General features: G+C 40.4%; 1 protein-coding gene across 1 annotated transcript in view; it reads right to left on the bottom strand.

The window, feature by feature from the left end:
- SVEP1 (sushi, von Willebrand factor type A, EGF and pentraxin domain containing 1) overlaps positions 1-11,146 on the bottom strand; it is a 193,643-nt gene extending 182,497 nt beyond the window's left edge. The window contains exon 1 of the mRNA XM_063081889.1: positions 10,616-11,146. Coding sequence (XP_062937959.1) covers positions 10,616-11,146 — 531 coding nt within the window. The remainder of the gene's footprint in view (positions 1-10,615) is intronic.
- Between the last annotated feature and the right edge of the window lie 5,122 nt (positions 11,147-16,268).

The raw sequence follows: 16,268 nt of genomic DNA, 5'->3' as shown, positions 1-16,268 counted from the left end.
GTCTTTCAACATGAACACTGCTCTCCTCTCAAGCCCAAGATCTCCAGGCTTGCTCTGTTTCTCTGTCTCAGTTTCTCTCTTGCTCCTCAGTTCTCTGCTTATAAAAGCTAGAGTAGTAGAGAGGGGAGAACGCTCCTACACTGTTGTTGGGACAGCCACTATGGAAAACAGTATGGAGGTTTCTCAAACAGCTACAGATAGAACTGCCGTATGATCCGGCAAACCCACTTCTAGGTATATATGCAAAGGAATGGGAATCATCATGGCGAAGGGCTACCTGCACTCCCATGTTCATGACAGCTCTATTTACAATAGCCAAGATATGGAACCAACCTAAATGTCCATCAGTGAACAACTAGATAAGGAAAATGTGGTATATATACACTATGGAATACTACTCACATAAAAAAGAATGAAATTCTGCCATTTGCAGCAACATGGATGAACTTGAAGAAAATTATGTTAAGTGAAATAAGCCAGGAACAGAGGGAAAAATACTGCATGTCCTTACTCATAAGTGGGAGCTAAGAGAGAAAGAAGGAAGGAAAGAAAGACCACGGTGGTGTGTTGGACTTGCAGAGGGAGAGAACATACCTAGGGTTGCTGGGGGTTTGGGGGGGGTGGAGTCAGGAAAAGTTGGGTGGGGGACACGGGAAATGATTGCAATTTGTGGTAATGGGCATGCTGATAGTATTGATCTGATCATCACATCTTAAGCACAGGTGGTGACAGCTCAGCTCTGTACCCTACAAATAAGCATAACCAATAAAAAAATAAAAATTAAAAAATTAAAAATTAAAAATAAATGGAGTAGGGTGCTGGGCAGGAGGAGAGAGGCGTGATTGATTTTGTAGGGCCTTTTCTGCACAGTATCCATGAACTCTGAGCAAATGTACTCTTCTCAATTAAAATGTGGAATACTCAGTGCCCTTTCATGTGAGCTGTCGGGCCTGGTGCCAAGTCTGGGACAGCAGAGAAAACCCCACATAACATCCTTTATGGATGCTAACTTAAAATACAGGCTTTTACTAATTAGATACACATAGCCTAAACTTTGGCATCATTATTGCTAGAAAATTCCAACAATAATTGCCTGAAATCATCACTTTTAGAGCAACATTTAAAAGCCTGACACACGTTTTGAAAGAATGTGACTAAAAGAAGAGAAATGTTGGCTAGAAACAGTACTGTGAAAAGCACAAATGAGCAAATAAAATTTGCTTGATTTCTTTCTGTCCATTTCTGATGCATCTGGAAAGGTAAAGTCTATAAAACAGGACTAAAATTGATAAAACCTTTTTGTACAGATATGAACTAAATTGATGTAGATCAAAATGAGTGAGCCAAGTTGAAAGAGATGCCCACATCAAAACATGCTCTCCAACAACACATTCGAATGTGCCTGGACTCTCTCCATCAATGCCAGTGAACAGACAGCACAGGATGAAAATCACACTGAAAAATGAAGCTTGAGAGCTAGAGAAGGGGAATGAATTGTGGAAAATGGGTCCCTTTGAGGCAATTATTTCATTTACATGTGATAACATTGGTGTGTTAGAAAACATCTTTCTTCTCTGAAAATGTTCTTTGATGAGTATTACCAGTGAGAATGAGAGAGAGTGACAGAGCAGTGGGGCAGTGTCCCTCGCCATGTGTGACCAAAGGAGGGCCATGTTCTCCCGGCTGCTTAGCAAGGTGATTGAGACAGTTATTTCCGTCGTCTGCAGCCCCAACCCCTGTTCTCTATCACATGTTGACCACTGGGGTCCTCTCCTCAGTGAATAGTGCTCACCGAGCATTGAATCAACTACTGTCATGTGTATGCAGATTTTTATGTGAGCCTGGATTCTCAAGATCCAGTGTGAGCTAGGAGCAGGGACAGGGACAGCTGGAGTGAGGAACAGGGTCCCTAGCGTCAGTGCCCTTCCACCCAGCATGATTTTCCAAACTTAACAGACTCAAAGTCACAGCACTTGACATTTGGCAAATAAAGATTAAAATTATTTCAATTCCCCGATAATAAGTTAAAGCATCATTTTATTTTTTAAAGCAGAGCTGTATTGTGGATTAGAATGCAAAGTTCTCATGAAGATTTAAGATAAAAATTGAGACTTAAGAGGATTTCTACACTTGAGACCAATCACTTCAGGCTTTGTCTACAGATGCCTCAAAGGTATGTCATGTCACCTTTCAATCACCTTTGCCCAGGTGAGACAATGATATTTCACTTCCTAGTGAGTTATAGATAATATTTCAAAGGCAGAAGAAGCAGATATGTTTCAATAGGTAAATACACTACCTGTGATGACTATTGCTAATATTTTGAAAGTTTGCTTCCTAGTTTTTTTCTATGAAACAATTTCTATGAAATTAGACTTATGTTATGCATACATTTTATATAGTAGTGGTAAAAACACACACAGAGTTTCACCTCATTTATTATGATATTTGGCCAATTTAGTGTGTCATTAAATAATCTTTAGAATATGATTCTATTGATAGTACATGTTCAGTATGGGTATATTGTTATTTTATTAAACTCTTGTTCAGTTGTTGGACCTGGGTGGTTGCTGCCTCTAGCTTTGGTGTGGAGTGTCATCCATCAGAGGTACCCTTCTGGTCCCCCTACGCCCCCATTTCTTTCTCTTTCCTTGGAGAAGAGAGGCGTCCTCAACTCCCCCAGCCCTCGTCCTTTGGCTGTCCAGAGGGAGCCATCTAAGCTTTACAGAGGTGGGCCCCATGTCAGTGGCCTTCATTTGCCCAGCACTTCTGTCCCTGAGTTGGCAAGTCAGTCTATTTTAGAGATTCAGTATCAGGAATCTGTGTACCTAAACCACATTCTCCATTATCAGGAGACAAGGGCATGTCTGATTTTCCATCTGCCTTTTCTGGGGTATTGTATAATTCAATTGATGTAGAACTCAGGAAAGGTAAAGAAAGGTGTAATTTGTTGGGCAAGCCACAGTCACAGTGTTTCTAACTTTTTTCAATTCCTAGTAATACTGGGATTAACATCCTTTTACAGGGATCTTTGTTTGTGTCTCAGATTATTTTCTTATGAGAAATTTCTTGATCGGTAAATACTCAGTTTTAAGATTTACGCTTTTATTACAGATATACTGACAATTTGCAATATTGCTCTGGAAACATTCTGCCAAGTCATTAAATATGTAGACAAACTGTGAATGCTCTATGTTTAGAGCAAAGACCCAATTAAGAGCAGAATCTTACAAGCACAAGAAAGAAGGGGAACTACTTGGTGAAAGGCCTACCTTGCTGAGAGAAGGAACACTTATTCTGATAAATGTAAGAAATTAAGGATCAATGCATATGCACAAAAATTTATAGGTGGAACTGGTAAAAATTTGAGAGTTCATAGCTAATAAAATTAGAAATGTATGCATTTTAACCACATATACATATATACATTTTAAATATCACCTTTGAAATTAACAAAAAAACAAACATATTTTGCATTAGCAACCAGTACATCCTATATCCAAGTGTTGCAGGATGGGCAATAAAACATTGAGGCTATTAGGAGTGTCTCAGCAGGAATTAAGAAAATAGTACATTGAACTTATGTACCTCAAAATATATTTTATATACTCTGGAGGTAACTTATAATTCAAAAAATGTCCAACTTGGTGTTATTACTTTTACTAAGTAAATGACTCAATCATGTTATAAGTCCTGCTAAGAACTTTCCTTAAAAACTTTTTCTCTATTCATCTTGTAGGCATAAATTTTTTCCATAATTTCAAATTACAGTTGACCCTTGAACAACAGGGGTTAGAGTGCCATGCCAACACCCTACATAGTAGAAAATCCACATATAGCTTTTGACTTCCCCTAAACTTAATTACTAATAGTTGTCCAGAAGCTTTACCAATAACATGAACAGTTGACTAACACATATCTTGTATATTATGTGTATTACATACTGTACTCTTACAATAAAGTAAGCTAGAGAAAAGAAAACGTTATTAAGAAAATCATAAGGAAGAGAAAATACATTTACTGTATTTATTGGAGGGGGAGAACCACATATAAGTAGACCCGTGCTGTTCAAACCTGTGTTATTCAAGGATCACCTGTACATTTATCAACGTGAAACAAGGTAGCTATCGCTATTCAATATCTGCAGTAATTAGAACCTATCATAACGTTTACAGCTTTCACATTTAGTGCAGCTATGAAATAAATATATGCTCTGAATTTGAAACATCTTTATTGCTTAACTCTTTACACAAGTAAAACATTAACTTTTTGAATGACCGTATGAGAAAGACAGATAACAAAAAAAGATGAATACTTTAAAAATCGTTTCATAAAGCTTGATAAGAAAATGTACCTACTAATGTTTTGCAGATTTCATTTTCTGACCACTATCATCCAAGCAAAGCACTGTAAGAACACTCATGCGCTACAGCAATTCTCACAGAGCTTTCCTATCCACAATTGGCCTCCAAACCAGAGCAGGTTACTATATGTAAGCAGACTCTACACCCAAAATCCATTCTTCCTATGGCCTGGGGAGATTTAGAGGACAGTCTGAAAAATCTATGGGAAAGGCAGAGAAAATACATAACAGGAAATTCCTTGTAATGCAGAGGTCTCTTAACCTGATAGCTTACTTTAGAAAAGCCAAGGAAGAACCATGTTTTCCTGAGAAATGTTCATTTGTGTTTAGTAAATTAACAATAAAATGTTAATTTTATTTTATAGTATGTAATTTTCTCTGTCACTCTCAGTATAATCTTTTATTTGTGATTGAATGCCGTATTATTTAGCACTACTATCAAAAAGTTTCTGTTGCCAATATTTAAATGAATTATTCAGGAATTTTGATAGTTTTTACTAAAAGAAGTATAATCTAGCACAAGACTAAGATATTTTTAGTTAGGAAAAGGCCTGACTCTTCCATCTTGATGTTGGCCAGGCCAGTGCCACTTGAGAAAGAAATGGAGTGGGATTTCCAGTCTTTTCTCTGGTTAGACATACACTCTTTCACATTCTTCCCGACACACTGAACGGCAACAACTACTTGTTACCTCCTCAGCATCCATCCTCTTCTTCCTGTTCAGCAATAATGCTCCGTAAAACTAAGAGTGGGCACGAGACCAAGTTTTCCTCCATGAAATCTACAAGGAAGATTTGTGGATTGTCACAGAGTTTCCTTAAATGGAGTGTGATGCTCTTTGCCCTTTTCTCCTTCCAGGAGTCTGGAATGAGCCCCTGATGGTAGGACCTCCAACAGCCATTTTAGACCATGAGATTACCTAAAGGAGGTGGAGCAGAGCTGGAAGGAGGAATCTGGATCCCAGACAACATCACAGACCTGCGATATTAGCTCTGAATTTTCTACCCAAGGCTTAATTTGAGAGAGAAATAGATGTTTATCATGTGTAAGCCAGTGGTCTTTAAAATTTTTCTATTACATCCAGCTGAACCTGCTCCTAGCCAACTTGTTGGGTTATAAAGGAAGCTCAGAAGACAACTAGAAGCATGTATACTATCTCAGGCTCTGCCAATGATTGGCTCACGTTAGAGCATGGAATAGTAATCAAGGACCACAAAATGCAATCTCAAGTGACAGGTGATGACACTGATGAACTGAGAGAATGCACACCGAGAATTGCTACAATTTCTCAAGAGTAGGTTAAAAAGTCATATTTTTAAAAGCATGTTATCTCCTGATTTTAAAATGTGTGCTCAAGTTACATATATATACACATATATTTATATATATAAAATATATATATATGGAATGATTGAAATGCACCCATGGCTATAAAGCCATGGTTTATTTCCTCTGGGTTAGGCTGTCTGGCTTTACATTGTATGGAATACTTTAGCAGTCCTAGAAATGGAATCCCCTACTTCTCCCTAGCTTTCAATACAACTCAACAAGTGGAGGTAATACAGTAAAACTTGGGCCGGGGGAGGAAGGGGAGTGGAAAGACAAGGTGACAAGTCAGAAGACTGTATTGATTCTCTTTGGCATTTACTTATCTTTGTCATTGGTGTTTAGTTACCTAACCTCTCTTAGTCTCTGTTATCATTTCTGTAAAACTGAGACAAAAATCATAGAATGAAATCCCTTTGTAAATTAGAAATCACTTTACAAATTAAAGGTTTATCTAGTCAAGAATGAATGCACTTCATAATTCTACTTCATGGTCACTGTTAAGAGAAATCCCCTCTGAGCACATTTGTATCATTAGGTCATTGATGGAGAACTTTCCTAACCCTTCACCATAGCAGTGAAACAGGACAGAGCAGTCTGCTCTCTCCGTATATCTAAGCATTTACAGTCTTTGAACAAGCATTCTCATGATGTCTTTCAAACAAACATAATATAATACTAGCAGCCAATAATTAGTGTCTTTAGCAGCAGCAGTAGGTGTGCATTTTTATTACATACCACAGTGTCCTGCACTCAGGGAATAACAAAACTAATCAATAAAATACCATGTGCAAATACTAGATTCAGAAATTTAACTTTGGCATTTGAGAATTATTTGCTGTCTCTTTTCAAATTAAGAATTTTAGTACCACTTTTTACCTGGGAAATATATATACATGAGCTCTGGATCTATTTTATGCACTGAGGATTCATTCATTCATTGATCATTCATTCATTCCATTCCATTTACACTTCTAAAGTTATGATGGGATTAGAAAAGAGGTTCCTATATAAAACCAAGTGCAACAGGAAAATTGTTTAAAAGTTTAAGAAGCACAAAAGAGAGAACGTTTCCACAGGTACACTTGGAAACATATCTTTTCAGCACAGAGAAAGACCTCAGCTTCTGCAACAGGGCGTTACTCTTGTCATCAAAATCATGCTCTGCGCTTGGAACGTCTGGATCCACTGCAGATTGTATGAGTGTCCCCACCCCTTCCCACAGGAAAGGAGAACACAAAATTTCCTTATTCCTTCAGCACGGAGGCCATCAGAAAGATCACTGCAAAGTGTACCAAGGCTATTATACGAAAAGAAAACAAAATGGTCCTAATTTTATTCATTTGGGTTTTATTCTAGCAGCATCTCACACATCTTTAGGTTTTATTAGAAAACGTAAAAGCACATACTCTCTTCCTATGAGGCCAAGAGAGATGATTACTCTCCAGGTAAAGGTGTGAATGTGCACAGTGTGGACATATAATGGATGATGCTCTTTCCTTGAAGTCAGAAGAGCTCTGCCTGTTCATTCCCAGTCTCCTGGCCATCTAAAGCTTGCATTTTTGGTGAGATAGTACATTCCCCAGCAGAGGATCATATTTCTAGAACTCTGGAACAATGACGAAAGCAGAATATTTTTTTTTCAAAGGAAACTTCATCCTATGTTTAACAGATATTTAACAAAAATGAAGTGGGAATGAGGGGCTGTGATTTTATTTTGATGTGAAGTGCTTAGGATATGGAAAGCCTTGCATTCATAGTGGAGCCAAATCCAAAATATTCAGTTTAGGAAAGGAAACTTATAAATACATGGTTGAAAGAAAAATCAAGAAGAAATGTCATTAGGAAACAATTATTCCCCAGAAAGGAAAACTGGAAGAGCTTCCCATTAATTTTGTAAAAGGTTTTCACGTAATTAGGTTCGAGGTGCTAAATTCCCACCCCCCCTTCGACCCCCCACCCCACCCCCCCAGGCTATTGATTGTGTCTTAGGAAAGATCTGTATTAACTACAGAATTCTCAGATTTAGTCCTTGCACACTTTGATGAGTGCTACAAGGTGGTGTCTGAAGAGAAAAGGTCTACACTGCAGTTTTTCCATTTAAATCGAGTGTGACAATGGCATTCATACATATATTCTCTCCCCATGAAATCGTACAATTCTGACACCAAATAACTTTTAAAATTATTTTTAAATAATAATTTAAATCTAACACTATTTTTTAAATGTTGGTCATCTTCTATCAATAATCTCTAAATAATATATTATATATTTTAATTATACCTAAGAATGCTCATCAGAGGCTTGGAAAAGTTACAAGAAAGACATGTAGGTTTCCAGGTTAGACAGAGACTGGGCCCACCTGACCCTCTTTTGCATCTTCTCATAACTCAACCAAAATGAGAAAAGAAAAATAAAGTCAAGGGGAAGTTCAGTTAACACAAACATCTGAGAAATTTCTGCTTGTTAGATTACAAATGGATCCAGATTGAAGAATGACACTGGGAACCTTGTTGGCAATTTCACTCTCCGAGACAGGATGTAGTATTTGGAAGGGAAAGCTGAAGACAGAGTAGGTTTTGAGGCGGTCACTGTGTACTCGACTCATTACCTATTTCACTCTTTTGAATCAACATTCTCAGAGGCCCTGGGCAAGCCTGGCCAAACCAAACAGAGCTGGTATATGGAAAGTTCTCCCCTAATGCAGTGAGGTTCTTGCTTGATGGAGTGAGCAGTGGCATTAGGAATAAGGCCAGCCATCAGGAAGGACCTCAGGAGTACTTGGAGTGGTGGCCAGATCCAACAGGGAGCTGGGTCTGCAAAATCAAATCCTGCCTGTTGCAACTACTTCAATAAACAGAGAGCACTTTAAGTAGCTATTTCATCTCTTAAAGGCAAAAGCCTTTAAAACTTCATAGGCAACCCCCCCCAAAAAAGCACAAATGAAAAGAAAAATATATTCAGAGAAAAGAATTATTATAAAAATGCAAATGGTCCCCAAGCTAATTCAATATTTTCCATATTGAAATCAAAATATTTACTGATTTCATTGGTGATACGTGAAAATGAATTTAAAAATCATATTAAGTAATAAATGGATAAGAATTAACTTAAGAAAGAATAGATAAGAAAAAAGGAGAGATGGTTTGAACTATCAGATATTTAAATATGTTGTAAAGTTACAACGGTAAAATCATTTTAGCAAAGCTTAAAAATATAATAGGTAATAGGATGAAATAGAAAGCCAGGAAGAGGTCAAATACCCATAAGCATTTAATATATGAAAAAATTGGCATTCAATTAAATTGGAAAAGGGTGGATGGCTATTAAGCAAATGATGCTGGGACAACTGGTTAACTATTTATTAAAAAAATAAAATTAGACATTTTGTCATACCATGCACCAAAATAAGTTCCAGATGCATTAAACTGTTAAATGAAAAACTATCTCTCCGAGTTGGGAATTAAGAAGGCCATTCTAAGATTATAAGCAAATAAATATAGGATCTTAAGGTCATTGATAGATTTGAGCGCATAAAAAATTAAGTCATCCATCTAACATCACTTTCATAACAAAAGTAAAAGACAGTGAACTGGAAAAAACATTTGCAGTATATACAAAAGTAGAATTACTGGCCTTACTATATAAAGAGCTTTTACAAATCATTAAGAAAAAACAAATAAACATGCACTCTAATGGCAAATGGGTAAAATTTTTGACCAGAAAAAATAAAAAAAGAATAACTACAAATGCCCAGAAAATGTACTGAAAAATATTCATGCTTAAAAAATAAAAAAAACTTAATTTGTTAAAATGATACCTCTATTCACCTGTCAAATTGGGAAAGATTTTGAAATATACATGATACTGGCAAGCATGTGGCAAACTTACTGCTGTGATGCTCTACTGGTGGGAAATTTCTACAACCTTCCAAGGGAGAAGTGAACAATATGTATCAAGAAGTTCACAAATGTTCATATCTTTTAATGCAGGAACTTTTAAAGAAATTCTTCCCAAAGAAATAATCAGAGGGGTCCACAAATATTTGTGTTCACTATAACTTAGTTAAGAAGAAACCTAAGTATGTAAAAATAGGTGATTGGTAAAATAAATTATGGCACTTGCATGCAACGGAATAGTATGCAACTAATGTAGTTTTAATCATGATATGACAACGAAAAATGTAGGCTACAAATAGCAAGATAACAATCTGGTTAAAAGCACGCGTGGATTCGCATACTGGGCAACGTTCCACAGCACTGTTAACAGTGGCTTTTTAAAGGTGATGGAATTACAGGGCTTTTTTTTTTTTTTCTTCTTTTCTTTCTTTTTATTTCAGTCATTCCACAAACACTGGCTTGCTATTATGTCAGATATTTCTATATGTTCCAAATTTTCTTCAACTGAATATGTATTCCTTGGTAATCAGAAAAAGATATACTTTATAAAAGTCCATCATCTAAAACTGACTTCCTCTTCCAGATGCTAAAAATCCTCTAGAGAACTCGGAGCAAAAATAGGAAGGACATGCACTTTCTATTGAAAAGCTTAAAGTAATGAGAAGAGAATTGGGGAAATACTCAGATCACTCCACGACCTACCTTCAGAAACACTTTGTAAACCATACTCACCTGTTCCAGCTGGGATACCGTGTCTGCTCCTACCAGTGTGCATGGGGGCAGCTTCTCAAGGACCCCTTCCTAACAGGGTCCTCCAAGGGGACCGAGTCAGGAGCCTAACCTCTCGCTAAGCGGTAAAAATCCATTATCCGTTGGAGCCCGCCACGGGAGGAAGGTGGCGATGACTCTGACTTTGTGGATGGGGACGCTCGACTGGGGGAGGTTATGCCTCGCCCGAGGCCGAACCCCGGGTGAGAGGCGGGCCGGCAGCGGTGGGTGGGCAGGGCTCGGGGGGCGAGCGCCTTACCGCGGCTTGCTGGAAGGCGCCCTTGGTGTAGGTGCCGCCGCCGCGGTAGGCGATGGCCGGGATCTCGCGGCCGAGCAGCGCGCACTTGTGCTGGTGCGCGCGGCGGGAGGAGATGTAGTCGACGCGCGGCACCACGTTGTTCTTGGACGAGAAGGTGACGATGGCCACGCGCGTGGCCGTGGGCACCACGGGGAAGTCGGACAGCAGCTTGCGGACGAACTTGAGCTCGCTGAGGAAGTTGGCTTGGCCCACGCTGGACGACTCGTCCACCAGGAAGACGAGCTCCAGGCGCCCGCTGAGCTCCCGCAGGCGCCGCACGCGTCTCCGGAACGCCTGGCCCAAGCGCTCCACTTTGCTCTCCGCCGAGTCCTCGCCGGGCGCGGGCGGCGTGGGCAGGCGCCCCGGGGCCCCGGGAGCCGCCTCGGGGAAGAGCCGGAAGCTGAAATTGCGCGACGGGGACATCTGCGGAAAGGTCGTCCAGCCCGAAACGAGCGCCAGACCCCAGCAACAAAAGGCCAGGCGCGGCCACATCGCGCTGGAGACGGAGCGGCCGCCCCGGAGCGCAGAGGGCCGAGCGCCGAGCGGGTGGCGGGGCGGCGACCGCGAGCCTCGGCGCCCTCTCGTCGGACCCTGGGGACACAATCCAGACTCCTCCGGCGGCGCGGGGACTCGGGAGGGAACGGCGTGCGCTCTCGTGCCCTCTCGCTCTCCTCTGTTTTTCTCCCCTCTCTCCTCCTCCCTGTCCCTGAAGCCTATAAAACGTTTGAAGGGAAGGGGGCAGTCAAGAAAAACCTCCCGCTTCCCCCTTCTCTCCCGCTCGCCGTCCGTCTCTCCTCCCCTCTCCCCTCTCCGCTATCTCTGCTTCTATCTCTCTCCTCCCCCTCCCGTTCTCTTCCCGGGATCAAGCCAAAGGCTCGGAGACTCCACGACACCAGGACCCCGCGTCTGTCAGGCTGTCAACATTCCCGCAGCAAGCGCACCAGCGCCGAGGCCCTGATTGATCCCATATGTCTGGCAGGCGCTGCAGAGGAATTCACTGGAGATGGATCCAGATACCGAGAGTGCCACAGTAATTGGAAACACTTTGTAGAAGTAAACACACACACACACACACACAGACTGGCCAGCGAGTTGAAAGCATCCTTTGAAAACTGTTTACTCACCTTTTGGGTTTCTTTTTCCCCCTTGGGTGTCCCAAAGCCCTCAGCGAATCGTGTGTTCGTGTGACTTTCCTAGTGGGACTTTCTGATGGCTGGGGTAAGTGAGCGTGCAGACTCTCAAGGGCCCCCTCAGATCCCACCACACAGGGGTGGCATCTACCCCCATGCGTTCCATAGGGACGTTTCCTCATTCATGGTGCCTCATTCATGCACTTACGTATTCATCTGTTTGATTGTTCTTCCATGCATTTGACAAATATTTTTGGAGTAGCCATTATATGCCAGGACCTAAGCTAGGCGTAGAATATAAGGAGGAACAAAAATTGACATAGATCCTGTCCTAAAGGAACTTATAGAATAACAAGTAGGTGACCATTAACCAAATATTTACACTACCATACAACTGATCCTGCTAAGTGCTATAAAGGAGAGCTTAGGTAGACACACTTGACCTTGGAGAGGCCAGGGAAGCCTCTGAGGATGTGATGCTTGTGCTGAAATCTGAAGCATGAATAGGTGCCCTTTTCCCTAATCCCCTTTCATGTGCTCTTGGGCTATTTCGACAGGTGAGAGCCACCTGGCTTTGAATAATGTCTGGGATATATTTACTTTGAAACACAAGTTGCTACCTGGGGGTGGTTTTTCCAAAGCAAGACCCCAAAGGGGATGGTCCAAGTGTAAAAGAGCACACCTTGTGTGAGAGGTGGGACCCTTAGTTAAAAGATGCCACCTAGGAGTTTGGAGCCTCTGCAGTTATATAAACTACCTGTATCGAGTCATTTCCAATCCTTGGCTCAGTTTCTGCACCTATTTCAAGATGGAATTCAGTGACCTCAAAGTTTCCTCTGTCTCTCACAGTGAATGAGTTAACTCCATCTATAGTTAATGAAATACCGTCAGTGAGAGATATCACAGTATATTGGTTAAAATGTTAGGGATCTGGTGTCAGTTTGCCCAGGATAAAATCTGGGCTCTGACCTTTACTAGTTGTTTGACCTTAACAACAGTTTGCTCATTTTAAAAATGGATTAATGATAATAATAGCATATTAAGGATTATTATAAGGATTAAATCATAAAACAGTAAAGTTCTTAGGACAGTGCTTAGAACATAGCATATACTTGATGAATGCTGGTTGCTATTATTGCCACCTTTAATCACGAATGCTCTCCAAATCTTTACTTTTCTAACAATATTTAATGGCCGTCTACTGTGTGCCAGTATGTCAGATACTGAGGATTTAAAGGTGAATAAGACTCAGTTCCAGTCCTCCAGAAGTTCAAAGGGTATCAGAAGAGAACCCAGATTGTCAGACAATCGCAAAGCAGAAGGACAATTGCAAGAATGGAGAAGAGAGAGGAAGGAGAACAAACATCTAAATCTTCCTGAGGAATGTGCAAGACCTCATCTGAGCTGGGACTTGAAAAAAAGAGAACGTTTTTCCAAATTCTATCAACTCTGTGTTATTTAAAACACATCATTAAGAGCTAACATTTCAGGACCTTTACGTGTGAGTCAACATGGCAACTACTATGTGCACTATCTCATGTGTTCCCCACAAAAACCCAGGGAGGTAGAAGACAGTTACTTTAGCATTCTTGGTTGCAAGCAATAGGCACCCAAGTTCTTGTTTAAACAAAAAGAGATTTATTGGCCTATGTAACTAAACTAGGGAAAGAGCCGGGGGTGGAGCTGGTCTCAAAAGGCTTAGAAAAGGAAGTCAAGAACTGCTTCAGTTTTTCTCTCCCTTCTGCTTCTCTTTGAATGCCACATTTTGTCTCTTCTTCAGATTTATGATCTAAGAAAGAGAGACTTCCCCACAAGCTCATGTTAAAGAAAAATAACAAAAGCCAGCACCACCACTACCACCATCACTACCACCTTAAAGAAGGACTCCACTGGAGCCGCCATGGGTCATATCCCTATCACTTAACCCAGCATTGTGGTTGAGGTGATGGGCCATTATAATTGTCCTAACTTAGGACATTTGTGAGGGGGCAGTGCTACTGGCATCTAGTGCACATATAGACCAGGGATGTAGCTCAGCGTCTTACAATGCCTTGGACAGCACTCAGCAAAGTATCATCTAGCCCAACATGTCGCTAGTGCTGAGGTTGAGAAATCCTGGCCTACAGCACAATAATAGACACAGAAAATGATAAAAACTTTATACCAAAAACTAAGATAAAGAAGCAACCTAAAGGTACCGAAATGACAACATGGAACTGAATTGAGAAAAAGACTACCCTGGCTTCATCACATGAAATAGAGACTTCTGTAAAACAGTGTGCTGGTGGGGTAGGGGAAGAGAGATGCATTACATTTTTCTCATATCCCATACCCTGATTCACAGAGTCCCATGGTTTGATCAACCAGAGATGGAACTTCAATGCCTGTCTACCCACAGGGACCTGTGCTTCAGTGGAGGACACCTGCTTTATCCCTCCCTTCTCTGAAACCAGCTTTCTATATTAAGTCAGACACTGTAAAAAGATGTGTTTGTGTCTGAGCAAAGACAGGAGGGAGACTGAGGAAGAGAACAGAGAGGCGTGGGCAAAGGCGCCTCTGGATATGAAGAATCAAGTGCAGTAATGGGAGCAGGGGCAGGACAAGTTTTAGTTTCCATGCAGGCTGGTTATCTTGTTATGTTTTGTTTTCAAATCCATAACACAGTGTTAGTGAATCACAGCTGCAGGCAGTTGTGATGGGAGGAAGATGCCATCTTGTGACTATCTTTTATAAGAAAATTTTTCTGTTGTGAATTTAACAATTTAGCAATGTCACCTCACTTACAGAGCCTGGGAAAATATGCCACCGTATACCTTTCTTTAAGCAGAATTGCCTGAAGATGGAGCTCATGGTGGAAAAGCCCTGGCAGTGAGACACTGAGAATAATTAAAAAGGAATAAATACAAATTAATATAGTAAATTGTTATAACACTAGATGCAGACAGCATATTTAAGAATACACATCAGTTTATGTGCTTTATCTCATTTAATCTTGCTAAATACCCTCTTAAATATATATAATGACTATCCCATTTTTATAGGTAAAGACATAGAGCAACACAAGGTGACCATAAGTCTGGAAACATGAATGGTTCATTGATATAACATTTCAATACATGGCACTGTGTGTATTGTGCTTTCCTTTGCTGGCAATGCAAGCTTGCAATGAAGAAGATGTGTTGACACATCGTCTGTGTCACTCTCTGCATTTGTATCTATGATGCACTGCCTCAGATAATTTGGTCTCTTGATTTCCAATGAATAAAACTGAGCTTTTGACAACCCCCAGAGGAAGTAACCAAGGGGCTTCAGATCTGGCCAGCATGATGTCTACTCCATATAACCATATCAACCAATCCAGTTTTGGAAATTATCATCCAACCAGTCCCTCACCTTTCTGGTTTAATGGGCCATGTACTAGCCTGTTAGAACCATTCCTGGTGTCCTTCTCCTTGTCCAAGAAATGCAGGCATTAATTGGCCACTTTACATGGTAAAATATATCTCACGTTCAGACACATTATTTCAAAGAAAATGTTCTCAAGACAAGTGCTTTCCACGAGCCGCACCACATCATCACCTTTGCCTTGTATTTGGGTGGCGGAAGCCCAGTGTGTATTGTCTCAATTGTCTTCTAACTCAACATCTCATGCACTGTATTGTTTACTTGTTTGTCTTTTTACATAAAAAGCAGCTTGGTCTCTAAACAGATAATGTCTTCAGAAAACTGGTGTTCTTAACCAGGAGATCTGAGCACCAGGAGCACATTTCCACACAGTGGGGATTATCCTCGGCAAAGCTTTGCAGGACTTGCATCTTGAACTGGTGAAAGGCACCTGTGTCGAGAATATTTTGTGTAGTACTTTGATGAACCCGTAGATCCTAGAATCCTCCTCGGTGAGCTGACTTTCTTTGGGCTGGCTATTATGCTCACAGTTACCTTTTCGTTTACCTCTTCAGAAACATTTATCCACAGAGAATTTTACCCAAAACATTGCCTATATCCTTGTATATGTGAACCAGTTCTCCAAAGGTGCTGTGGGAGACTGTCTGCCAGAAGTACATGCATTGGAGCGCTCTTTAGATTCACTGACAGGACCGGCCTTTGCATCCACTTAGAAGTAGCAGCTCATTGTGTTCATCTTTCGTTATTTTCAACCTGTAAAAAAATAAAAAAGTATTATCTATATTATTAGATATTACATCCAAGGTCAAGGATTAAACCAAACTCCATTTGTGATCTTAACCACTATACTAGTAGGTGCTATGCTAAAACAAATAATAATAATAATAATAATAAAAAATAATAATAATAATACTTTCAAAAGGCATATCCTTTTGATTTTTATCTCTTTTCCTTCTTTCATCATTGTATGAATTATAAAGGGACCAGCAAAGAGAATCAATTTCCTATTGACAAACTACACCACCACCACTCCCATTTGGAGGCACCTATAACTACAGTCACGTTTTTGTGTGTGCGTG

This window comes from Cynocephalus volans, chromosome 17, assembly GCF_027409185.1.
Source record: "Cynocephalus volans isolate mCynVol1 chromosome 17, mCynVol1.pri, whole genome shotgun sequence".
Taxonomy (NCBI): Eukaryota; Metazoa; Chordata; class Mammalia; order Dermoptera; family Cynocephalidae; genus Cynocephalus; species Cynocephalus volans.
Note: the sequence above shows the minus strand (reverse complement) of the source record. Positions and strands in the feature narration are given on the sequence as shown.